Here is a 25,584-nt window from a genome sequence, read left to right as displayed (position 1 = left end):
CCTATATACAGAGCAACTTTTGTAAAAGCAAAAGAGGGAAAAAATAGAAGAGAAGTAGGGGTGGGAAGGTGAGGGGAAAATAACCATTTGGAGATATGAAATTGTGGTACCCCGCAGCAATCAGGTAGTAGGAAATGAGAAAAAGAAAGGTCAGTATGAGAGGTCAGAGCTTTGGAGGCAGCCTGTGCTTCCTGCTGCGTGTGTGAAAGGAATAAGGCAAGATGAATGTCCATCACCTTTCATCATGTCAACTTGTGCCAGCAATGGTTTCCATATAACACCTACGCCCATCCCACTGCTATAGCCAATTTTTGCTAGTCTCATCAATTACCACATTTATAACCTGGGAACTACAAGGGAGACTTCCAATTTACCTATTTGCCTACTGGGGGGAATGGAGTTTCCATGGAAAAGCAAGGTAAAGAACAAGGTACTTCAGATTATTCTAAATATGTACATCATCTCTGAAAGCTACTGTGCACTGACTTTAAAAAACAGTTTTTAAATAAATAGACATTAGTCTGTTAAATTATAAAATGAAAAGTGAGCAGGGGAGAGGGATCTAGTAGACCCTTTAAAACTAACTGATTAATTTAAGCATGATTTGCTGTGGATTTCAATACACTCTTTCAGATGCTCTGATGGAGCCGTATTCATACCACAGATATTGAAGCACAGTTCCATAATTGTGGAACATGGTATAAAAGCAAACAGAAATATGTAAAATGTTACTCTCCATTACATCCTGTCCCACATTTAACTGTGCTTAAATGCCTGTGGTATTAACATCACTTCATCAGTGTATTGAAGCAGGTTGAAATTTCAGCTCATGCTGAAATATGTCAGTTAGTCTTAAAGGTGCTGCTACATTCCTTCATCCCTCCTTCCTTTTTAATATTAAAAAATAGTGTTATCAAACATATTGGTCCCCGGATTCAACACAAAGTCTCTGGTCCCCTTCAGTCTAATAGAAGAAAAAGCCACCTGAAAAATAAAATTTGGGGAGATCCTGTCTTGAACACTGAATCATTTACATAGTGCTAAGAACTTAGATATTGGCCAAAAGGCAGTCAAAAATACACCTTCCATCAAATTAAAATACTTTCTGTTTTCTGTTATTCTTCAAAGATTTTAACAGCAGTTGGTCAGCCAGAGACATTTCTCAGAAAAAAATAATTTCATCTGACATTGGCTCAAATTCTCTTGTTAGTCCCAACAAGAGTAGGCCCATTGGCTCAATGGGATGTATATGTTGACTCATTGATTCAATGCATTTATCCCAGATGGATCCAGGCTGTTCTAGGTTATTCCTTACACAACACCCCATAAGGAAAGACATATAATTCATTATCTGGTCCCCACTTTGCTCCCTTCCTATACAATCATATAATCAAGGTAGACAAAATGGAGGAAAAGTCTTCTGAAACCCCCTCCCCTCCATCTTGCTTCTGTATGTGACTCTTGCATCAACAAGCCTCATTTCTGAAGAGATTCACTGCTTAGGAAAGATGGTTTTATTTGCAACAAAGAATTAACGAGGAGTTAAGTACATGACATTTTCTGCTGACTACCTTCTTAGCTTTTGCAGTGCTGGTGGGGGACATTTCAACCTCAATGGCCTCTTTAAAGCTCCTCTTTTTGCTGCAGCTCCAGTAGAAGTGCATTTGGGTGTTTTCTCACACCTTCTCAACTTGTTGACATTTTGTACTCAATAGACACCCAGTTTCTATTTGGAAAGCTTCACGCTAGATTAGTTCTCAGCTTCCCACCATCCGCCATAATGAGGCTGTCTCAATGGAAGAGAATAAACAGAAATCACTAATGATCTTTTCTGTCCTACATAAAGGTGTTTGCTTTGTTGACCAGGCACAGCCCACATGAGCTCAGATGGGGAGGTTGTTTGGGGGAGAGATGGCAGAGTTGTAATCCGTGGCAGTTGACAGCTCCCATGACAGTGGAAGGGGGTAATGAATCCACTCTGGGTTTTAGTCCAAACTTCCAAGGAGCTGTCCAAAGTGCTGACAATATTTATGGTGTTTTGGAGATCTCCTGTAAAATTGCACTGAAAATCCAGCAAGAATTCACCAACCTACTGACACAGGAGACAAGAACAGTCAATAGTTGTAATGTGAAATTTGAAATGAAATGCTTGTGATCCTTTCCCATCATGATTTCAGGATGCTCACTCCTGATTCATCCACTTATCCAGTGCTCCATGTCCTAGTCTCTGGAGCAGCAGAAAGCAAGCTGGCTCCATCTTGTACATGGCATCCCTTCAAATACTGAAATATGGCTATTGTGTCACCTCACAGTCTTCTCATCTTCAAATGATACCCATTTCCCTAAGTCATTCCTCATACAACTTGGTTTCCAGACTTTTAATTATCCTGGCCACCCTTACTTGGACATGTTCCAGCTTGTCTCTATCCTTCTAAGTTTGCATACATCCTTTTACAAACTTAAAATTGCAACTTCTGCTTTGTTGTATTTATACAACCAAATGAAGGAATTGTGACCTCATCACTAAATGCTTACATTTTACATTTCTTTATTTATATCTTCATTCTCCCAAGGTGACTTACAACACAGACTAAAACAATGTACATCTAAAAATCATTCAATAAAAAGATTTTTAAAGATTAAACAAGCAATCTTATGAAGGTGGTTGCTGGGTGTTTTCAAGTTATTTCCAACTTATGGTGACCCTAAGGGAAACACCTCTCATGGGGTTTTCTTGGCAAGATTTGTTCAGAGGAAGTTTGCCATTGCCTTCCCCTGAGGCTGAGAGCATGTGACTTGCTCAAAGTCATCCAATGAGTTTCATGGCTGAGTGGGGAATCAAACCCTGGTCTCCAGAGTTGAAGTCCATGAGAGAAAAGGGGGTAGGGGTGTGGACTACAGCTCCCAGAACCCACCATATTAATCGAGGAATTCTGGGAGCATCAGACAAAAAAAAAGAACATATTCAGTCTCTGCCCTTGTTACATTTTAGCTGCTGTAACATGCTTCCCCCAGGATTCCCCCAATATCTTACCTCAGGCCTTCCCTTTATCCTCATTTTTCTATGTGGAAGAATGAACCAGTTCAGTTGGCTCTAAATCAGTCTATAATCTAATGGGCAGTTAACAAGTGGTAGGTACAGAGTGATAACAGATAGAGGAATGCCCTTTCTGGATGTTCTTTATCTATGTACAATGGATGCATGGGGAAGGAATCCTCTCTAGCCCTTCCTCCACAGTCACTAGCTCCATCACACATAAGATTCTTTTGGAATCTTTTTCCAGAAAGTGTGCTGAGGGTCAGTTGATACAATGCTCTCCTTTTGCAACCATTGCCCTCCACAGGTTTGGCGTAAGATAACTCAAGGGGTGGCTTACAGCTTCCAGAATCCACCATATTGATTAAGGGATTCTTGGAGCAGTAGACCAAACAGAATCTGTTCAGCCTCTGCCCTTGTAACATTTTGGCTGCTGTAACAAGGTATGCTTAATAAATATGAATATTATACTTAGATGCATAACACGGTTATGGTGTCTGTTGCCAAAGTCTGCACAAACTGTTAAAAATTCATAAAGGAAAAGATAAGGCTGTGACCTGGACTTTTTGTCCACCCTGGAAAACCCAAGCCTCATTTTAAACTGCAGCATTCTCTCATCACTCCTTGCTTCTCACCCCCAACAAGGAAATGGTTACACTGATGGAAAGCAGTGTTTAACTGTCTTGTCCACCTCTGCTGAACAGAGACCTACCGAACTGACTCAGACTGGTATACTACCTATGGTTTTGTGCTGCCTTCATTCAGGCTAGCAAACATCTGGATTTGAAATAAGCTGAATGGCTATACTGATTGGATTTGCCCAACTCCATTGTTCTGATCATGGCTCAGACCACTTAAGAGCCATGATCAGAACCTGAAGAGCAGGCTCACCTCTGCCCATTTGCAAGGATATGTTGAGTTCATGCTTGCTCCGTCCAGAGATGTACACTCTTAGGAGACTGCCCCACAAGTTAGAAAGATGTTAAAAACGGAGACACACAGAGAGAGAATCTCTCTCTTTGACCTATGACTTTCTTTGGCTTGTGTCCCTCTTTTTCATCTGTTCTGTCTTTGACTTGCACCTCTCTGAGCTTGCCCAGTCTGCAGCCATCTTTGCCACATTGAATCATGAGAAAATCCATGTGTATTTGTTAGCCTGTAGTACCTTAAGCTTAGTTCAAGCCCCCTTATCTTGGTTTGAAGAAGAGCTTTAGCTTCCATAGTGCCCTGCCCCCCCCCCTTTTACTTGAAAAGCAGCTTGCATTGAGTATAGAGTGTTCTGATGGTTTTTACTGCTATCTTTTCCTAGTTTTTTAAAATAACGAAATACCACATATACTTGATTATAAGTCAATCTCATGTATAAGTCGAAGACACATTTTGGGGCCAAAAGTATTAATGTTGATATGACTCATGGATAAGTCAAGGGTAAAATCAAGGTTTACTTTTTGGAATTTATGTATTTTGGAATGTTTTCAGTTCATGGATGCTTAAATCCATGGATGAAAAATCTGTGAGTATTGAGGGCCAAATGTATTTACATTGATGTGTGGATAAGTCAACTCAGGGTTTTTGGGTCAATTTGCTGACTAAAATTTCGAGACTTATACATGAGTATATACAGTAACTGGTTTTATTGTAAAATCAGCTTGTCCTTCTACTTCATGTTTACTTGGAGCCACTTTCATTAATTAGTTAATTTTTAAAGCTTTTGTCTGTAAAATCCTGCAGAAACCTAGTACCTAAGAGCTCCCCCTGCCACAAACCACTGTGCTGCCCTTAACACTGCACATAGAAAAAGCTGCATAACTCTCCCAGTAAAATCAAAGAGCTCTCAAAACTGGCTACAAATTGCTCTTGATAATCTCTAATTACACTCTGGTTTCTCTTCAAAGCATCTAAATCTGTTGTCTTTTACTAAGATACTGTAGCAATCATGTCACTTCTCTCTCACCCTCATTCCCCCCCCAATGCAATCCTGCTTTCATGATGCAGAGCTGGACTGAGACATGCTAAGGTCTCAAACTGCCCCCAAATTAACAACCTCATATAGCATTATTAAAAGTGTTATTCTAGCAGATGTGGGGATAGAAGCACCCTCATAATTGGTTGTCCAGATTGGTAACTTATTTACTGAGTGCATATATCTAGCACTGGCTAGATTAAAGTTAAAGGATGTAAAAAGTCACATTGCAATCCACTAGTATTAAACTCTAGAAGTGAATCACCTAAATTCCTGTGGCTGGATAAGATGGGCTGGTGGGAGGACCCCAAGAAAATGCATCTCATAATAATCTAGGTCTAAATTGGGAGAGCCTTGCTCAGGCAGAATACCTTGGCAAGCACAGGCACAAAGGGCTGGAGCGGGATCAGGCAGTTATTCTTTCATAAAGCAAAGAGAGCTATAATGTCTCTATAAATGCAGTCATTTCTGCAATCATTTTTAATGGCATATAGCAGTCAACAGGGGTACTAATGTACCATTAGAACTATTTGCATATTCACAGGGATGTGTGTGCACTCCAGCACTGATAAGTAAGATGTATGAATGTCAGCATTACAAACTAGTACACCTCATCATTTCAGTCAAGAAGGGGGGAAACTTTCCCATCTGGATTAAAAGGAAACTTTCAAAGGCCCCTTCAAAAGCTAGGTTACAATCATCGGAACAATGAAGGGAGTCTAAATATTGACGTATGCAGATAGGTTTTCACTGGGGAACCTGAGAGAAAGCTCTCCATCTGTAAAGCTTGGGAAAGTTTCTTTTTCAGACCACAAAGCCAAAATCTCCCAGTCACTGATGTACTGTGGCAGCTGGTGTCTCCAATGTCAGGTGGTGAATTCACTGCAGGGTTTAAGCTTCTCTTTAAAAGGAACTCTCTGAGGTGCTGAATTCTGGCCCTCCAATAGGTTCAACGCCTTGGAGAATTCTTTCCAAACTATCCAGAACCTAGAATGAATTCATGGCTCTGCTCACTGGGCAGCCTTAAGTTACCCACTGCTGGAGTATCCTGGGATTTGTCTTCCTCAAAAGAAACCTTTCCAGGTTCAGTATCCATAGTCCCTTACTAAATACTGTATGGACAGTGGGACAAGAGCAACCCCTCCTCTGGGTGCAACTGCATAGTAAGGTTATAGTATAGTAATGGTTATTTTTTTAAAAAAAAATTGATTATGTTTCCAATAGCCTCGTCATCCAAACGTCTGCATCCTCCATGTCTGGGGCTCCATGCAACCCACCTCCCAAGGTTATTTTTGCAGTCCTTCTGACTCCCCCCCCCAAAAAAAGGTAAACTGTTTCTCCTGGAAGCCTTCAGGAGTGACAATTCACATTTTAAATAAATTGTGTGGGCTCTTGAGATGTTTCACAGTAATAATAATAAAAAAATAACCCTGTTTTTCATAACTAGAAGCAGACTTCCTTCTTTGAGCATTTTTGCAGTCCATTTGGCACTTGGAAAGTCCCAGAAGAAGAAAAATTGCTCCCCAGCCCTAATGCAGTTCCCTACCCCTTTGGTAGATGGTCACCTATCATTTGGTGCCAAGGCTAACTGTGGAGATGCTGTGCTTGTTCCTCCCACATCTGCTCCTGGGAGCAACACTTCACATCCTTTCCAGCTTAACCTATGATGCGTGGAATAGAAGACAATATTCCAAAGAAAATTGATTGGTGCTGCAATTTCTCCATGACTTGGAATCAATGCAAGAGGTTAAAAAAACATGAAACTAGGATGAATAGAGACACAGACAAAAACAGACTGAGGAAAGAAGGTCTTAGTCCCGACACCAGGCTAGTAGACAATTTTGACTTAGGAAAGGGACCTGACTGCCTGACAGAGATGTTGCTAATTGGGTTGCTTCCTCCTGTTCAATCAAAAAGTGAAGAAGGAGGATATGGCGCTGTCAGGTTTAAAGGGCTGGCACCAAAATTGCCACAGCTGCCTCCGAGGCTATCCTTGGGCAAGGAGAACTCAGCTGGTGGCACCACAACAGCATCTAATCTATTGGTTGGAGAGTCAGGGGACACTAAGCTCCAGCTGTGGAGTGTTAATTGCAGAATATGATTAGTTTGGCATCTACATGGGCTTCCTTGGCTTTGCTGGTTGGAGCATGCTGAGAGCTCAAAAAGATCCAGAAAAATGGCAGATCCAACTTTGCTGCAAGCCCATGCTCAGACAACAGAGCTTGGAAAAGTTCCAGATTTTATTTATTTATTTTTTTACTACAACTTCCAGAATTCTCCAGGTAACATGGGCAATGGCCAGACGCTATGTTTACTGTGACACAGCTCGAAAATGCCATTATTGATTACTAGGAGTATCAGAATCCCCAGCCTTTTCCAATCTATGTCATATACTAATGAGGCAACCCTATGCCTACTGCCTGCCAGATAAACGCATGTAAGAAGTGAGGTGAGAATGCACACATGTGTCCTCTTGCAGACCATTCCTGTGCTGCTTTATAGAGTGCCCAGTTCTCTTGCAGGGCATTGAAGGAAAACACTACAACTCTCAGAAATCCTCATTATCTATTTTGCAGGACCAAGGACATCAAGCCCACATAACCCATACCATACCTAAACTCAGCATGCACCAATGCCTTCCCCTATAATATGTGTGATTCTCAAGGTCAGACTGGCCGAAACGACTTGCATGTTCTGTTAAAAAAAACCTAAAGCCAAATTCCTCCATGCAATACCCTCCCTGATTTATCGATAAACTGTTTCAAATTCAGGTTGCAGCAACCATCTCATTTTGAGATACATGGGGAATTCCTTAGTATTCCATGTCTAGTATTCCAAACTGCATGCCAATGCATGGCATTAAACTGTGGTGACCACTTCTGTAGCTTTGGGAATGGAAGAACTGGCGGTGAATAACTGTAGGAGGAAGAGGCTGCTCTTAGATATGTTCTATGGATGGGAGCATTCCAGCACTAAACCCATGGACATCTACTGGCCAGGTTTAGTGGATATCTGAAGATCATCTCACTGCAGCTTCACAGGTGGAAGAAAACAGGGGTCAGCTCCTGGATCTCTAGAGTATAGTAATGTATGCACTGAAGATCTGGGAGAACAATGTCTGTTATCCTGGCTGTGGAACTACAACCATAAGCTTCCTGCTGCACCCATTCCAGTGCTGGTGGGCTGACTTTTTCATAGAAGGATAGAGGGGTAGCAGAAGGCAACTCTTCATATAGTGCATTAGGTATGTGTGTGAGTTTCTATTACAATTAATTGTTTAGGGCAGTGCTACTCAAAGTACATAGTGGTCTATGGACCAGTGCTGGTCCATGACACTCAACCATGATATGTTTTGGGGGTGGCGGGGGAGAAATAGTTGTGGCCAATGAGCACAAATATAATACCCATCCCTGGCATGTTGGGTAGTGGAGCAGAATAATTGCTGGTCCTCCACATCAGATTGTTTTGGAAGCATTGACTTAGGCATGGCATTCTCTTTTAAATAGTTGTTTGACAGGTAGCACTTCAGTGGGTGAAGTTTTACCCATCTGCAGAATTTCTATCTGTCATGCAGCTGATAGACCATGTTGGAAAATATTCTGGCAATCCTGTGACCCATCTTTTAGTTGGCTTTGTGCAGAAATAGAATTCCTAATCATTCCCACCCACCACAATCCATAAATGCTTAATTACCCAGCAATTAAAGCAAGCCAGAGTTTGGAGGATCTGCTGGGAGAAAAATAAGCAGGAAAGCAAGAAAAGCCTCCTTGCCATTCAGGGGTGGGAATGGACCTAAAAAAAGCAATTGCCCAACCTCATTAAAGCATTGTGCCCAACACTTCCCAGGCAGTTTTCAAATAGCAGCTTGCCACTCAAGCAGGAGCAACTGAAAACTCAACCAGGAAATGTTGATTCCTTTCAAACAAGCACTTCCCACTGCCATTCAGAGGGTCAGGCACTGGGGCCCATTTGCTGGAAGACTCTCTAATTGGTGCCTGTGTAGGTCGGAAGCTATGGCTGACCAGAGATGCTTTTGTGCCTGAGGCAAAGCAGAAGAGTAGGCCCACACCCACCCACCCATTTCATAAATAAAAATGAATTTGATTGGCAGCTGGGTTTAAGCTGAGTTCTGATTATAGGATCATGTCCTCCACCATATATGAGGACAATGGGCTCATTAAGTCAGTGTAGGAGGACATGCAGTGGAGGTACACATAACTTGTTCCTCCTACGGAAGAGAAGAGCCATGGAACGGCTGTCGCCGTTCCTTGGGATCCGCTGCCTGAGACAGTTCCTTCACTCTGCCTAATTATAGGGCTGGCTTCTAGAAGACAGCTTAAAGTAGCTTCTTCTGGAACAAGACTAACAGGATTCATTTTGTACATGGGGCAAGTGATTCCACATTGTATCTGACAAACAGAGGCTTATTAAAATATGTATCCCCCTCCTCGTATCATAACATTTTAAAGCTTTCCCTTCTTAGGGTTTGGTGGACCTAAAACTGAGTCTACTGCAGGGAGCAGGGAAATCACTTCAATGGCTAAAGGGTCCCCTGTCAATGGAGTGGCGAATCCACTGTAGGTTTTAGTTTAAACTTTAAAGAGGCTATCTAATATGCTGGGATGATAGTGAAGATAGGTTTCAGCACATTGAATACCATCTTTAAAGTTTTGATTAAAACATGGAGTAAATTCACCATTCCGCTGAGATAGGAATCATCAGCTGCCACTAGAATCTACTCCTGGTTTTAATTAAAAGTGTAAAGGAGGTGTTCAACATAGGTCTGGCAGCTTGGGGAGCTGACTAAAACCCACAGTGGATTTTCCATCCCACTGATATGGAAGCCATCAGCTGTCACTACCCCTCAGGCTTCATTGTCCCTTCCATATTTGGTAGGGCCAGTGTGGTCTAATGGTTTGAGCATTGGACTAGGACTCTGAAGACCTAACCAGGTTGACAGGATCTGGGTAAAAAGGGGGAGAGAAAAAACAGTGATGTCATTGTGGGGGTCTACTAGTTACCTCCAAGGCAGACTGAGAACTTGGATGATACTTTCCTGGACCAGATGACCACACATTCAGAAAAGAGAGATGTAATAGTAATGGGGGAGTTCAACTATCCTGATATTTGTTGGAAGTGAAACTCTGCCAAGAATATAAGGTCTAACAAATTCCTCATTTGCCTTGCAGACAATATCATTGTCCAGAAGGTGGAAGAGACAACAAGGAGATCAACTATTTTAGATCTGATCTTAACCAACAGTGATAACGTAGCTAATAATAATAAGTCTAAATGAATTCAAGTCTCCAGGGCCAGATAAACTATATTTAAGATTATTAAGAGAAATAGCAAGTGTAATCTCAGAACCACTGTCAATAACAGGGGACAGAGAAAAGGCAGAACTACTAAACAACATCTTTGCCTCAGTCTTCCCAGAAAAGGAAAAGGGTGCTCAAGAAAATGGAGCAGGGGACAAAAATGCAGCACAAAATAAGTAAAGAGGTAGTACAGGAATATCTGGTTAATCTAAATAAATTTAAGTCTCCGGGACCAGATGAACTACATCCAAGGGTATTAAAAGAACTGGCAAAAGTCATCTCAGAGCCATTGGCAATAATCTTTGAAAATTCCTGGAGAATAGAAGAGATCCCAGCAGGCTGGAGGAGGGTAAATTTTGTCCCTGTTTTCATAAAGGGTGGGAGAAGTCCCAAATAATTACTACCCAGTCAGCCTGACATCAATATCAGGAAAGATCCTAGAGCAGATAATTAAGCAGTCTGTAAGCACTTAGAAAGGAATGCTGTGACTACTAAAAGTCAGCACGGATTTCTCAAAAACAAATCATACCAGATGACTCTTACCTTTTTTATATATATACAGAGTTACAAGCTTGGTAGATGAAGAGAATTCTGTGTTTATAGTGTATCTTGATTTCAGTAAGGCCTTTGACAAGGCCCACCATTATATTCTTGTAGAAAAAAAACAAGTAAAATATGGGCTAGACAATGCAACTGCGAGGTTGATATGTAATTGAATGACTGGCTGAACACAAAGGGTGTTCGCCAATGGCTCCTCTTCAACCTGGACAGAAGTGACAAGTGAGATGTCACAGGGTTCTGTCTTGGCCCCGGCCCCCAGTGCTTTATCATCAACTTGATTGATGGAATAGAGGGCATGCTTATAAAATTTGCAGATGACACCAAATTAAGAGGAGTAGCTAATTCAGCTTACTGCTGAATATGAAGAAAACAAAAATAATGAACCATGGAAGGTATACATAATTTCAATCTAGCTAATCAAGTAATTGAAATAGTTAAAGACTTTCCATACCTTGGCTCAAACACTGAACAGAACAGGGACTGCAGTCAAGAAATAAGAGGAAGGTTAAAAATGGAAAGGGCAGCCATGAAAGAACTAGACAAGATCCTAAAGTGCAAAACTGAGCACTAAAGTTAAAATCATCCAAGCCAGGGTATTCCCCTTCACTATGTACAGATGTGAGAGCTGGAGAGTGAAGGAAGCCAACAGAATGAAAATAAATTCAGTCGAGATGTGATGCTGGAGAAGAGTGCTGAAGATACCAAAGCTGGCCATGGTTAAAAGAAAAGAAATTCTACCAAAATACTAGGAAGAACTTCCTGTGAGCTGTTCAACAGTGGAATGCACTGTCTCGGAGTATGATGGGGTCTCCTTCTTTGAAGGGTTTTTTGTTTAATAATAATAATAATAATAATAATAATAATAATAATAAGCTTTATTTGTATACCGCTTTTCCATGGACGATCAAAGCGGTTTCCAATATCAGATTAACAATACATTTTAAACAAAGGCTGGATGATCATCTGTCAGGGGCACTTTGATTGTGCATTCCTGCATGGCCTCTTTCAACTCTATGATTCTATTGGGAAGCAGAGGTGCAAGTCCACTCCTGTTTGTTGCTAACTGGCCTCAAGTCAACCGCAGCTCATGGCAACCCTGTAGATGAAATATAGTCAGACCCCTCTGCACTGCACTGCTCTGCTCAGGTCCTACAGGCTCAGTCCTGTAGCCTCTTTGATTGAGTCTAACCATCTGGCACATGTATGTGGAGAGATCTGGTAGTGCCTTTGAGACTAACTGAAAGAAAGAAATTGGCAGCATGAACTTTCGTAGACTTCAGCCTACTTCCTCAGATGGTTTGGTTTGCCATAGGGCGGTATATAAATTATTATTATTATTATTATTATTATTATTATTATTATTATTAGGGAAGTAGGCTGAAGTCTACGAAAGCTCAGGCTGCCAATTCCTTTATTTCATTTAGTCCCAAAGGCACTACAAGATTGCTCCACGTACTGATTCTACAGACTAACACGGCTATATTTTTCAATTCTACCATCTGGCATATTGGTCTTCCTCTTTTTCTACTGCCCTCTCTCTACCTTTTCTAGCATCATTGTCTTTTCCAATAATTCATGCCTTCTCATACGATGTGGCCACCAAAGTACCATTCCTGTAGTTCTGATGTATTCTTGTTCAAATACTACACATGCCTGAGCTGCTGCTGCCCTCTAATGGGCACACATTAAAAAAGCTCAGCTCTAGAAATTCTTCCTGCAGTTGAAGAAGTTCTCCAGACAGTCTTTATGAATATTAATAAAGCTATGACAGCAGCAAGAACTACTATCACCATGAACTTTTACCCAAATGTTGCCCTTACATTTCACATTGCCACATTTTTGTTAGCCACCTGAAAACTATGACTATATGGATCTTATGTTAATACAAATAAGAATTTTGTCTCTTTCAAGTACTCTAGACCAGTGCTTTTCAGGCTATGTGATGTGGGGAGTCAACATTTTCCCCAAAATGTGCCAGGAACTGATACCAAATTTCTGCCCATCAGCTACAACTGTTCCCCCCCCCTTCTTCCCTGGAACCTCTCAGTGGGCCATCAGCTGATGGCTTGCAGATGGACAGCAGTCCATGGACCATCACTTTGAGTTGCACTGTCCTCATTTGAATTCAATATTGCATCTGCATGTTTAAAGAAAGGATGTGACCAAAAATGGGACTGGATGGCACCAAAGAAGTAGAGCTGAAGAAAAGAGAGGGGGCAGGGTCACAGGATAATAACTCTGCCCTTTGCGTATGCAAACCCCTGTGGAAAAGACTCCTTGCCATTTATATACCAGGTGCTGTTTCTATTTTCTTCTCCCTTTTGCTGACTAGCCTCCTTGAATTTATAGCTTCATTGTCCTGAGGAGTTTTCTCTTTTCCAAGTGCTTGCTTTACCTACTTTGTACAGGGATTTGTATAGGATTTACCTGCTTTGTACAGAGAATTTTTGTCCCTTCATCTTTCTTAATAAAAAAATTTCAACATCTGCAAATTTCTCTATAAAAGTAATGGAAAGAACTTGAGATTTTAATGAGAAAAAAACTGGCAGTTTTGTCCATTCAGCCCCATAATTTTGGTCACTCCACTTATCAAAGCCTGGGTTTGAATCCCTGTCTCTTCAACATCAGCTTTGTCTGCACTGCAAAAATAAGGCTGTTTGACACTGCTTTAGCTGCCATGGCTCAGTGCTATGGAATCATCGGATTTGTAGCGTTGGGAAATATTTAGCTTTCTCTGTAAGAGAGAGGCTCACCAGGGGGAACACTGCAGCTGGGATAGCACAGACTCAAGCTATGTCTGCGTAGGAATTAATATTTCTGCACTGAAATATTCATGTGCAGAAAATTCTGTTTTCTGAACAAAATAACATCTGTTAATTTTACACAGAATATGTACTAAATTTCAAATAGTCTTCAAAAATGGTGTGGTTTTTTAAAAGACTTTTTCATAGCAGGAAGAAAATTTCTGAAATTACTCATTGCTACCTTCAAGAAGAAACTTAGGCTGCATTTGCACTGCAGAAATAATCCAGTTTGACACCACTTTAACTGGTTCAGTGTTATGGAATTCTAGGTAGTTTGTTGTGGCACCAGAGATCTCTGACAGAGAAAGCTAAATGTCTCCCAAAACCAAAGTTCCCAGAATTCTATAGTATTGAGCCATGGCAGTTAAAGTGGTGTCAAACAGGGTTATTTCTACAGTACAAATACAGCATTTTTGAGCATCCCTAGGCAAAACTAAGACATATCTGGAAAGTTATTTCTTAAGTAGATATAGCTACATGGCTTAGCCCATGAGGCAGCTGTCAACAGTAGTCCAAAAACAGTTCTTGTATGCTGTGTCAAGTAACTCTAGACAAGCAACAGGCAAGTTCAAAGATTTGGAGTAAAACCCAAGATGGTTAATCTACAATCTTTCTGTAGCTGCTAGAATTTAATGGATGTTCCAGGAGTAAGGAGAAAATTGGTACTATTTGTGTGGCAGGTTTTCTTTTTTCTTTCCCTGCAATTTTATATCTGTCTACAGACTCCCATTTCCTTATGCAGTGTTTTGCAGGTAATTTCAAACTTTAATAATAGATTTGAGTGCTTACTTGCTTGCTGGATCTGGACCCACATCATTAGAAACACAAAGTGCTCCTTAAACCCAAATGCCCTCCTATGCCAAATTATGTCCCCATTTTTTATTATTTTCATTCTGCTTCCAATCAGCCAAGCCAATCAGTTACATAAAGTACTTCTATTTATTTATGTAACTTCACATTCATTACGATCAAAAACTGAATAGTTATAACTGCACCTATTAATTCTAACAACTACACTTTCTATGGTCTTCTAACCAGTCTTTTCTTGAGGAAGAAATGGGTAAGATTGTCTTGCGCCTTACCTACAGCAGGGACCACTTCAGTATAGATCATCAGCATGGACAGAATGCCAGTTCTGCATTGTTGTCAATTCCACCACCATCCAGAACCTCTTTAACCCAAGCTCCATGAACTGAATGGAAGAAAGAAATACAAAACAAGCTTCAATGTGGGATAGTGATGTCCTTCTTCTATGATTGGCCTAGCTTAAACACAACTCAGAAGTAGAGGCCAGAATCCTGTAGGGGACTTATGTCTGTAAGTGGATTTACATCTGTGGGAAATAGAACTGGGTAGTTTTGTTACCCAGTACCTACTAAGGGACTGCTTTTATGTTACTACAGTCAGCCCTCCATATCTATGGATTTTTTTAAATCCATGGATTCAAGCACCCATTGCTTGAAAAAAATCCAAAAATATATACATTCCAGTCGGCAAGCCTTCATTTTGCCATTTTATGTAAGACACAGCATTTTACTATGCCATTGTATTTAATGGGACCTGAGCATCCATGGATTCTGGTATCCAAGGAGGTTCCCGGAACCAAACCCAGTGGCTACCAAGGGCCCACTGTACATAAGGGAGTCAACAAAGTGACCAGTGTGCATTGGGACTGATGTACATTGATACACACTATCAGATGTCCTGAGCCTTCACCGCAGGGTAATTAACTCATGGTTTTGCACAAAGTTTCTAAGAAACTCCAGCAAAACTGGATTGTTCAGATGCCCCCCTGTGCTCCTTATATTGCCAGTGGTTGCTCCATGTCTGATGCGGAAATGGGGTGCTTGACCATGTGGGTGCAGCCAGGCGCCCGTTTCCATTTCAGATGCTTGGGGAGCTTCTTAGTAAGATCCACAGCTGGCAAAATAATGAGCAGTTTGCTAATCTCGAGCCCAGGGTCAGAGAGCAAACTGGTGTATGAACACCCCTGTTTCCCTGAACCAACCCGAGTGAGAGCACAAGTACTGGGAAAGCATGGCCAGGTTTCATTTTTATCGATTTAATTGTTTTTATGTACAGTGCTTTATAAATAATAATAATAATAATAATAATAATAATAATAATAATAATAATAGGCACAAACCTGTGCTTCCTGGCCCATCTGCTCAGGCCCTCATTTCCATCTCATTTAGTGACTCTGGCAAATGTGGAGAGCCTACTATTATGTATAATAAAATGGCCCACTTTGAGAAAATACTATGGGGCATCCCTGAATATCATCATTTCTTTGGATTTTTTATTTTATTTTAATGGCATACTCTTCCTGAAGTGGTAACAGAATTAGTGCTTCTAATTTTATTTTCCTTCAGGTAAGAGAGCCTTGGAAATGATGTATTTATTTTATTTACTCATTCTTAAAATTATACATTCGTACTCATTTAAAAATGTACTAACTCTTAAAATTATTTCATCCATATAATAAAATTATGTTAGTATAAGAAGATACTTTAACAGGTTAATCTTTTTTTTTTTAAGTGTGCTTATGCTAAATAAAATCTGTTAATTATAAGGTGTCATAAAAACTGCCATCTTCTTCCTGTGGCATTATAGCTCTCTGGAAGAATGCATTTCTAGGTTCATCTTGAACAAGCTTTGTTTGTACCCTTTGATAGCAGTTTGGACTTTAAAGGCTTGGATAATAAAGCCCATGTCATTCTAGAACATTCTTCTGTCTGCACCAACCTGTACCATTAGATTATAGATTGCCTTAGAGCCAACTGAACTGATACATTTTCCTTATAGAGAGATGAGGGTAAAAGGGAAGGCCTGAGGTAAGATCATAGGGGAAGCAGATTACTACAGGAAATAGGTTCAAAGGTCCTTGTGTGGAACAGTGGAAAGAGCCCCAGTAGTTATCCCTCGAGGGGAAAAGAATCAGGTTTCTAGAGAGGCAAATATGTGAGTGGCTATCACAGCAGCATAGATCACAAGTTTCCAGGAATTCCAACAGACTTAGGCACAGAGCAGATGGGCCAGGAAAGCAAAGGCTGAGCCCATGCTTTTCTGGCCCGGGTGCTCACCTGGGTAAGTCCCCCGGCTGGCATGAGAAAGGGTAGGTATCCAAAAACCTGTCCTTAGGCTGGCCCAGGGACCTGCTACAGGCATCTGCCCAGTACCTTTCTGCACCTTTGATCCTATTGAGAACAGAGGGGATGACACCCGGTTGGGCCCTTACCAGTTTTCCTTGGGAAAGTCCGTCTGCAGCAAATAGCCGAGTCAAGTGCAGGCATGCCCCCAGCCCCTTCTTGCCGCAGTAAGTAGGGTTGGGGCACGGCACATGCTCAACCCATCTCCTCACCACAGCCCAGTTTTTCTCAGGGGAGAACCAGGCTGCAGCAAGGAGTCAGGTCAAGTGCGCATGCAACTCCCATCCCTCCTTGCCATGATCTAGTTCTTTGAGGAAAACTGAGCTGCAGCAAGGAGGAGCAGGAGGTTGCACACGCGCAGACCAGCTCCTTGCCATGGTCTGGTTCTCCTGAAGAAAACCAAGCTGCGGCAAGGAGGGGTAGGAGGACACATTCTCAGCTTCTTGGCCCGGCTGACCCTGCCCCCACCTCCTTGTGGAAGCCATGCCCCTTCCATTTCTGAAGCCCTGACCTTGCCCTGCTCGGTAGCCCCAAACCACCTCGCACCATAATCCATGACACCACTGCTAAGAAGCTCCTCGTTGCCATGTTTCACACAGAAATGGAGCACCTGGTTGCAACCACATGGGCAGGTGCCCTGTTTCCACATCAGACGCAGCAACAGGGGTTTCGTAGTAGGAGCAATGGTGCAAAAAGGCAATGACTGTGTAGCAGCCATTTAAACAGCCAGAGTTTGCTGCAGAGTTTCCAGGAAACTCCGCTGCAAACCAGGGGTCAACTTGACCCACATTGAGGGCTGAATTCCCTGGGATCAGGCTGAATCCAGTGTATGTTCAATTTGTCAGGATCCAGCCCAGGATCCATGTTCAGTCTGCCAGGATCCAGCTCAGGATCAAGCCCAACGCAGGCCAAAGATTTTGGTCTGCATTTTCCAAATAGGGCAATGCGAGGCCAGTGGAGACATGGGCCTTTTGACCCATGCAGACAGACTCTTAGTGGTTGTTGTGGAGAGATGTGTCCTATATGAGATCTCGCATGGTAGCTTTTTAATGCTCTGAGAGAAACTAGTCCATTTTCCAGGGTACATTTTAATCCTATCTGCACCTTCTGTAGGGATCCACCAGCCCATCATATGAAACAGGAAATGGCATTATGCTTTCTAGAGATATGAGAATTTTTTTCTGCAGAAAATTTTCCATCCCTAGATATTATCCATGGATGTTTAGCCATAGTTATCTAGGCTGTTGTACTGCACTCCATCATGTTAGATAGGCTAAATATAGGATATGAAGTTTTTGGGGAAAATAAAGCAGCTTCAAACCATCTTGATGCCTACCAGTTTGTATGATGCACAGGGCCAAACAAGAAGGAAACCAACACAAAGTCATGCTCTGTGGCTAAAAACCAGAGCAAAAAAAAAAGCCCTGACACTGCTTTAATGTGGAAAATGTGTATCATCACACCAGAATATAAGCACAGAATATAAGCAGAATGGCATGAGTGCAGGAATGTGGTAAAGCCCAGGCAGTGTATGGAAGCAGCCTGGCGCATGCACCCTGGAATCTGTGAGATGCAACTGCCGGCACTGTTGATTGTCATACTTTTTTTCATTTGAGCACACAGGCGCACGAGACCAACTCCATGGTAATCTGACCCAGTTCCATTCTCAGGCATAAAGGCTGTGGAGCTGTGCACCCCTTACCTGCCGCTGCCATCACTTCTGCTCTGAAGGCCCTTACCATGGCCTGTAAAGGTGGAAATGGAGTGCCTGGCTATACCCATGTGCCCAGGCACCCCCTTCCAACATCACAGGCCATGGTGGGGGCCTTTAGAGTGGATGCAACAGCTGTAGCAGTTAAGGGGTGCATGGGGACATGCAGTCTGCCATGTTGTCTCCTGGAATCTCCATTGCAAACAGCTGGTCTTTTTAGACCATGTTAAGTGTCCTTTGGGCTGGGGTCAGTTTGGAACCACCAGATTGGCATCCAGAGTGGCAAATCCCAGCCTGGGACTATTGGTCTCCATTGTCCATACAGAATGACACCAAGTTGGGAGGAACATGTGCCTTTTGGTGCATGCATTTAGTCCCATGATCTTTCCTGTGAATGAACTATAAGACACATTTCCCTGGTTGTAACTTGTCAAGTGAAACAGGATTTTAGTAGGGTAAAAGCCATATGGATCAGGGTCACCCAGGCTAAGGAGTAGGTGCCAACCACATCACTTTAGTGTTTATGGAAAGTATGAAAATTAAAAATGAATAAATGGAGTATTATTCTGATCTCACTGTTCAGCAATGAGTGCATTATTGTTAATGAGCCAGCCCTGGTTAGCACTGGGATGGGAGACTGCCAATAATTCCCGAGTGCTGTAGACTGTGTTTCAGAGGAAGGAACTGGCAAATCTCTCTTGAGTCTTCCTTGCCTAAGAAAATCCTATGAAATTCATAGAATAACATAAATCAATAGGCAACTTGAAGGTACATACACAATTACTGTGGATTAAATTACATGAATAGTGCAACGACATTTGTATAACAACAAACTGTGTATTAAAATTAAAATAAGAATAAACAAACATCCAAAATAGTTGATAATTTGCAGGACAGACTCTGCTAGAGCCTGTGAATATTGGGAAGCCAGAGGCTGCCGTTCCCTCATTTTGAAATTATGGTGGGCTAAGGGTTCTCTGAAAGAGAAGCCATCCTCTGGTTTAAGATTTTTCCATTTGTAATCCTGCATTTGTGTTTGACCTTCCTAGACTGTGTAATTAGAACACAACACCTACTCTGACTAGAATTAGAATATGCTACTAATTAAAAAAAATAAATCAGCGTTTCCAGCACCTGCTTTAGGAAATGATAAAAATCCATATTAATATATGGTTCTAAAGATACTTGATGGCCAAGTGCTGCCAGCCTTTCTGCCTTTCTCTTTGGCAGCATTAGAAGCAGAATGGAGAAGGCATCCATAAATGCTTCCTCTGATGTTCAGTACCAAATCTAAAACATTTTTTTCTTTTCTTTTTTCTTTTCTTTTTTCTATTACCCAGATAAATTCTGGACAGGCAGGTTTCCTGTTCAGCTTGCACCATCTACAGGGCCTCAAAAAAAGCAACAGAGAAGAAACCTGAAACCATAAGGAAATGATAAACGCCACTCAGCCCCTACAAATCAAGGGTTCAATGACCAAGCCAAGCTTCAGTGTCAGAACCCATCTAAAGCTGGTAGAGCTGATTGAAACAAATCCACCACCAGGAGCTGAAGACTTTACAGGAGAGGTAAGGGGAAAAATTGAATTCTTTAACTTCTCAGTGTTACCCTTTAAATGTATCTCCTTTTCCACTGTGTTAAGGGGCAAGGAATTTCCACCTGTTGCCAGCAACCAGGTATCATAAGCTGATACTTATACACTTATATTAATACAATAAGTATAAGTTCTGCATATCTTTGTGTATAGGTTTATTTTGGCATATAAATATTTCTGGAGAGAGTGGGGATATACACGAAGCCCAAAGAACCCTCAGAATGTCAGTGGGATTTAACTCCAAATAAGTCTATTTGACACTCCACATGTTAGGTCCAAAACACACTGCAGAAATAATCCCTTCTGAGACTGCTTTAACTGGCCTGGCTCAATGGTAGTGAATTCTGGGAACTGTAGTTATGTGAGACATTTAGCCTTCTCTTTCAGAGAGGTCTGGTATCACAATAAACTACAATTTTCAGGATTCCCTAGCACTGAGCTGGGGCAGTTAAAGCAGTCCCAAACTGGATTATTTCTGCAGTGTGTTTGGGACCCAAGTCACAATAACTAACAACTGCTGAAGTTAAAGACATGAGAATCTTTCAGTTTCTGCATTTTGTTCCCATCCTTGCTTTTTATCTTCTTCCAAGATATTGGTGTGGGGTTTCACATGGAAACGCATACAAATTTTTGTTCGAGAGGTTTTTACTAATACAGTCAGCCCTTCATACCAATGGGTTCTTTATCCACAGATTTAACAATCCATGGCTAGAAAATATTTTAGAAATATATAAATCCCAAAAAGCAAACCTCAATTTTGATATTTTATACCAGGGACACCATTTCAATAGCTAATTATATACAATAGGACTTGAGCATCCATGGATTTTGGCATCCACAGACTATCCTGGGAGTCTGGGACCAAACTCCAGGGGATACCAAGGGCCCACTGTACATGCATGTATTTAACATTTTAGCTAATAAAGTCATTTCCCCATTGACAAATTGGATTTGTAAGGTTTTTTTCCTTCACTTATGCACATTTTTACCCATTCATGTTTAAAATTAATGCAGTTTCATCTCCACTTTGCTCATCATGAATTTGCTCCTCTCTTTCAAAGGCTTACTCCATTTTTGGTTACAATCAGATCAGTCCTATCAGTGCCCCAGCCCTCCTTGTTTATCCATCTACATTTAGGGAGACTAGATGCAGTTGTGATTTGGTGCATTCTCTTCAGATTAAAAGATGGCCCCAGAAACATGCACACAGACCTTTCCTCTGAATATCAATCCATTTATCCACGTCTATAAATACAAAGGAAGCCTCTCTGGTTGTCATTACTTTTTGCACAATCTCAGTGGCCTAGTATCAGTTTGTAAGCACACATTATTCTGCTTGCTTAACTTGATCTACTCGTTTAGCTTCATTCTGCTGATAAGGAGCATAGTACATGTCCAGCCTATGTCAAAAACAGTGTTCAACCAAGATTTATGTCAAAGGTGGAAAGTATTCCTCACATGTTCAGATATTATTTGTCCTTGGGTCCATTTTTTAAAACAGAAGGCAGTTACTTTCTCAGATGAATGGGACTCTGGAGAATATCAGAGGGATTGCTTAGTTAGGCTGATATGGTATTATATCTTATGATTATCCTTAGTATTGCAAAAAATTATTTGAGTACACAAAGCACTTTTTCTAGATTAGTTCAGACATCATTTACAGCAGGGGTGGTCACCTGACCATTTTCTTTATTTAATACATCCTTTACCAATTATATTCCTCCTGGTGGGTTAGTAGGGTGGTAAGCCTACACTGGGAGAAACAGGATTTGTCCACAAGACCAGCAAACCCTTTCTCAGGCTCATTTTATACCCTTTGAAACTTGTTTACAATCATTAGTTTAAATTTTGAGAATCTCATAATCAACATGGCCCTGATGAATACATAATAATCCAATTCTAAATTCCACTATTATCTTTTCTTTCTTATAGGTTTTAGCCATGTGGATCTACTTGGCTGCTCTGCTGGTGGTTTACGTCCTGAGCCGATGGTATCGGGAGAGACAGATCATAGAGAACATGGCAAAGAAATATGTCTTCATCACGGGCTGTGACTCTGGCTTTGGGAACCAGCTTGCCAGGCAGCTGGATGCTCGGGGCCTGCAGGTATTAGCAGCTTGTCTCACTCAGAAAGGGGCAGAGCAGCTGGAGAATACCACATCAGAACGGGTGAAAACCACCATTTTGGATGTCACCAGCACAGAAAGTGTGGCAGCAGCCACAGAGTGGGTGAAACAACAAGTAGGGGATGAAGGTACAGTCCAAATGTTGTTCTCTCAACCAGATTCTGGAAAATCAGTGAAAATGGCTTGACATATTTTGATAACCATTGGTGATGGTGTTGGATGGAGAAAGTTTTAACATGCTGAATTCCTAAAAACTTAAATGTTTGAAATTATAAGAGTGACAGAGAGAATGACATGTAATGCTCTGGTTGACACCCTTGCCCATGCATGCCATATGTTGTTGTTGCCTTGTACAAAGTGCACTTAAAAATACCTTCCAAACCTGTCACTTCCTAGGTATACACAAATCCCACAATTATATTGTTGGCTGGAAATCCAGCATATCTAGAATGGAGCTGGTTGAGGAAATCTTTCTTTAAAGAAGGAGTAGGAATCATACAAGGGTGGGCTGCATGTTTCTCCTCCAATACTATTTTGTACCCCCTCAGTTTTTTCTCAGCCTCCCCAAAGCCTCACAACTCCCTCCAGTTTAGCATTTTTAAACACTGGGGTATTTTTCACCCCAAAGTTGTAAAGAGCATATTTATGCATCTGTCTGGGGGTGGGGGGTGGTAGTAATAGAAACATCTCTCTCCCCTTCCCTGTTTCATTTATTTATACATAGTTAAAGCCCAACACCCTCAGGGTGCCAACTGGTTTTCAACATATTACATGGCAAAAAAGGTATATGGACTGGTGAATTAATTTAAAAAAAAAACACCCTAAAGCAATTTGTGGTTTGAGTAAGACCATCTCAGCGAGCACTTTATGACACATCACTGAAAATCATCACATCATCAGTTCCCTAAACAATAATATTGTTGTCCATGTTCTATGAGCTAGCATGGTATAGTGGTTTGTGTGCTGGACTACGACTATGGAGACCAGGGACAATGATTTCAATGACAGTGCTTCCAAAACTATTTTCCTTTAAATGAGAGAACATGATGACATGTAGTGTTTTTGTTTTATTTACAGAATCATTTCTTTCAGTACTTTTATTTATTCAATAAAATCATTTTACTATTTTGATGGAGGTGGGTGAGGTGCTACACTTGGTAAAAGACTCTTTGTTTGAAGGTTTGCATGGCTGGCGTCCATAATTTTTTGTGGGTTTTTCAGGCTATGAGGCTGTTTTCTGGAAGAGTTTCTTCCTGACGTTTCACCAGCATCTGTGGCTGGCATCTTCAGAGAATCTTCTCTGAAGCCTGAAACCCCACAAAAAACTATAGACTCTTTGTTTGTTTTAAGCATCCAGAGACTATATGGACCACGTTTAAGCAGCCCTAATTAGATTCTTAAATGGAACAGGGCCTCCTTCACTATGGGAAGACTGATAGTTGAGAAGAAGGTATCCCTAAATATTTATGTTTTTCCACATATAAAATATGTATGTTTTATCATGTTATATGTATAGCAATCTAACTTTAACTCTAAAATAACAACATAAAACACCACACCCATCTCCACCTGCCTCAGGTAGAAAAATCCAAGAGCCATTCTACATCCACAAAGCCATGATTAACAAAGTGTCATCAAAACCTAGGCAATACAGTCAGGGCATCACTAGCAAGGAGAGCACAAATGAATGTGCATATGTAAGCAGAGAATAAACAGAGAATAAACTGGCCTACTACAAGGCAAAATACCTTCTATCTTGCATCTGATTTCAACAGAGATTCTTAGCATCCCAAGTTGTTTCATATTCAGCTATCTGTCAGCAATCAGTTTACCTTTTCCAACTACTATTAACCCTGTGGTCATCCCTCCAGGTCCAGGCCCATCAATTTCTCCTGCCCCTGAAAATCCTTCCCCACAAGCACACCCATGACTGTAAGCCCAGTGAGGTAGCTGTGTTAAGTCTTTTGCCAGCAAACAGTTTTGGAGTTTAAAGTCTAAGACATTTTGTTAGGTACATAGAAGCTTTCATAGACTTCATTTGATGCATCTGATGAAGTGAGCTGTGGGCCACAAAAACTTGGGGTATATAACACTTGTTTGGTTTTAATGTCCCACAGAGCTCTTTGTTCTTTTTCCTCTTTCACTACATTATCATAGTGTTATTATTCCACTTGGAATAATATTCCACTGCTATGGCTGCCTCCTGTGGAATCCTGGGATCGGCAGTTTAGGGAAGGACACTTAAAATTCTCAGCCAGAGGTCTCACTAAACTACAAAATCCAGAATTCCACAGGAGGCAGCCACAGCAATTACCTTGGAATAATAGTGCTATAACAGAGTAGTGTGATACTGTCCTGGATGAGTACATGTTTTACACACAGGAGTTCCCAAATTCATATTGAAGTAGTGTTCGAAAAAAGTCTTCTAATTGGAAAGCTCCTGTTTTACAGACAACAGAACAGATCCTTTGTAGTTCCAGTATAAGGCAGAGTCATAAATTAAGCCGGGTCTCCATCAGCATGGGAAGCCAGAGAGATGATTAAGAAGAAGGTGTTTCTAAACAATCACTGCATCTTTCTCCACAGACTCTGTGGCTTAATGAACAATGTAGGAATTACACATCTAACATAATCATTGGACATGTGATTTGGGGCAATGGTGAAAGTGAATCCTACTGATGAAAGGGTTCTGCTGAAAAAAGAGGAATGGTTCTTGAAATTAAAACCTTTGGCCCAATTCATCTCAAATTAAGAAGTGGGTGATCTTCCACTCTTATAAAAATTTTCAGAATTTAACATTATTTATTTTCATAAAACTTCCCCCAAACATCCATTTTTTTTCACTTTCCGATGAAATCTCCCAGTCATTTAAAATCTTTCAGAGAGAGTTTTCAGACAGTTTCTTTCCTTTTAGACCAGATATATCTATGTGCCCTTGAACATGATTGCTATTTTCTCCCTACCTATTCACATGCTTTCACTCTGCCAGTAAATGGTTTTGGAGTTCCTAGCTCAGAGGTTTCAAGGGGATAGGTATAGCCTGTGAGTGATGTACAAATGTATCCATGTTCATGCAAGTAGGTATCATGTTTTGAACTTGTATCTTTGCGTGATTTTTCTATATATACACTTGAAAAGGGCCTTAAGAGCTACTGTGGGCTGGAATTCACTGGACCTTTTAGCCAATAAAAGACTGCTTGTTTGTTTGTTTTAAGCATCCAGAGATGTGTCTCCAGTTTGTTTAGAAAACAATGCAAAGTTGCATGCACCAAGTTTAAAAGGGCCTAATTAGATTCTTAAATGAAACAGAGCCTCCTTCAC

General features: G+C 41.1%; 2 protein-coding genes across 3 annotated transcripts in view; one reads left to right on the top strand and one right to left on the bottom strand.

Annotated features, from left to right (window-relative positions):
* TAC3 (tachykinin precursor 3) overlaps positions 1 to 25,584 on the bottom strand; it is a 169,072-nt gene that overhangs the window by 76,293 nt on the left and 67,195 nt on the right. For both annotated transcript variants that reach the window (XR_006102129.1, XM_042451485.1), the window contains exon 2: positions 14,766 to 14,875. The gene's annotated coding sequence lies outside the window, so the exon portion shown is untranslated. The remainder of the gene's footprint in view (positions 1 to 14,765; positions 14,876 to 25,584) is intronic.
* Positions 1 to 25,584, top strand: part of LOC121922267 (retinol dehydrogenase 7-like) — a 34,085-nt gene that overhangs the window by 3,635 nt on the left and 4,866 nt on the right. The window contains exons 2-3 of the mRNA XM_042451476.1: positions 19,884 to 20,111; positions 22,070 to 22,391. Of these exons, the coding sequence (XP_042307410.1) occupies positions 19,977 to 20,111; positions 22,070 to 22,391 (457 nt within the window). The 5' untranslated portion in view covers positions 19,884 to 19,976. The remainder of the gene's footprint in view (positions 1 to 19,883; positions 20,112 to 22,069; positions 22,392 to 25,584) is intronic.

This window comes from Sceloporus undulatus, chromosome 2, assembly GCF_019175285.1.
Source record: "Sceloporus undulatus isolate JIND9_A2432 ecotype Alabama chromosome 2, SceUnd_v1.1, whole genome shotgun sequence".
NCBI lineage: Eukaryota > Metazoa > Chordata > Lepidosauria > Squamata > Phrynosomatidae > Sceloporus > Sceloporus undulatus.
The sequence above is the reverse complement of the archived record's forward strand: the minus strand, read 5'-3'. Positions and strand labels throughout refer to the sequence as shown.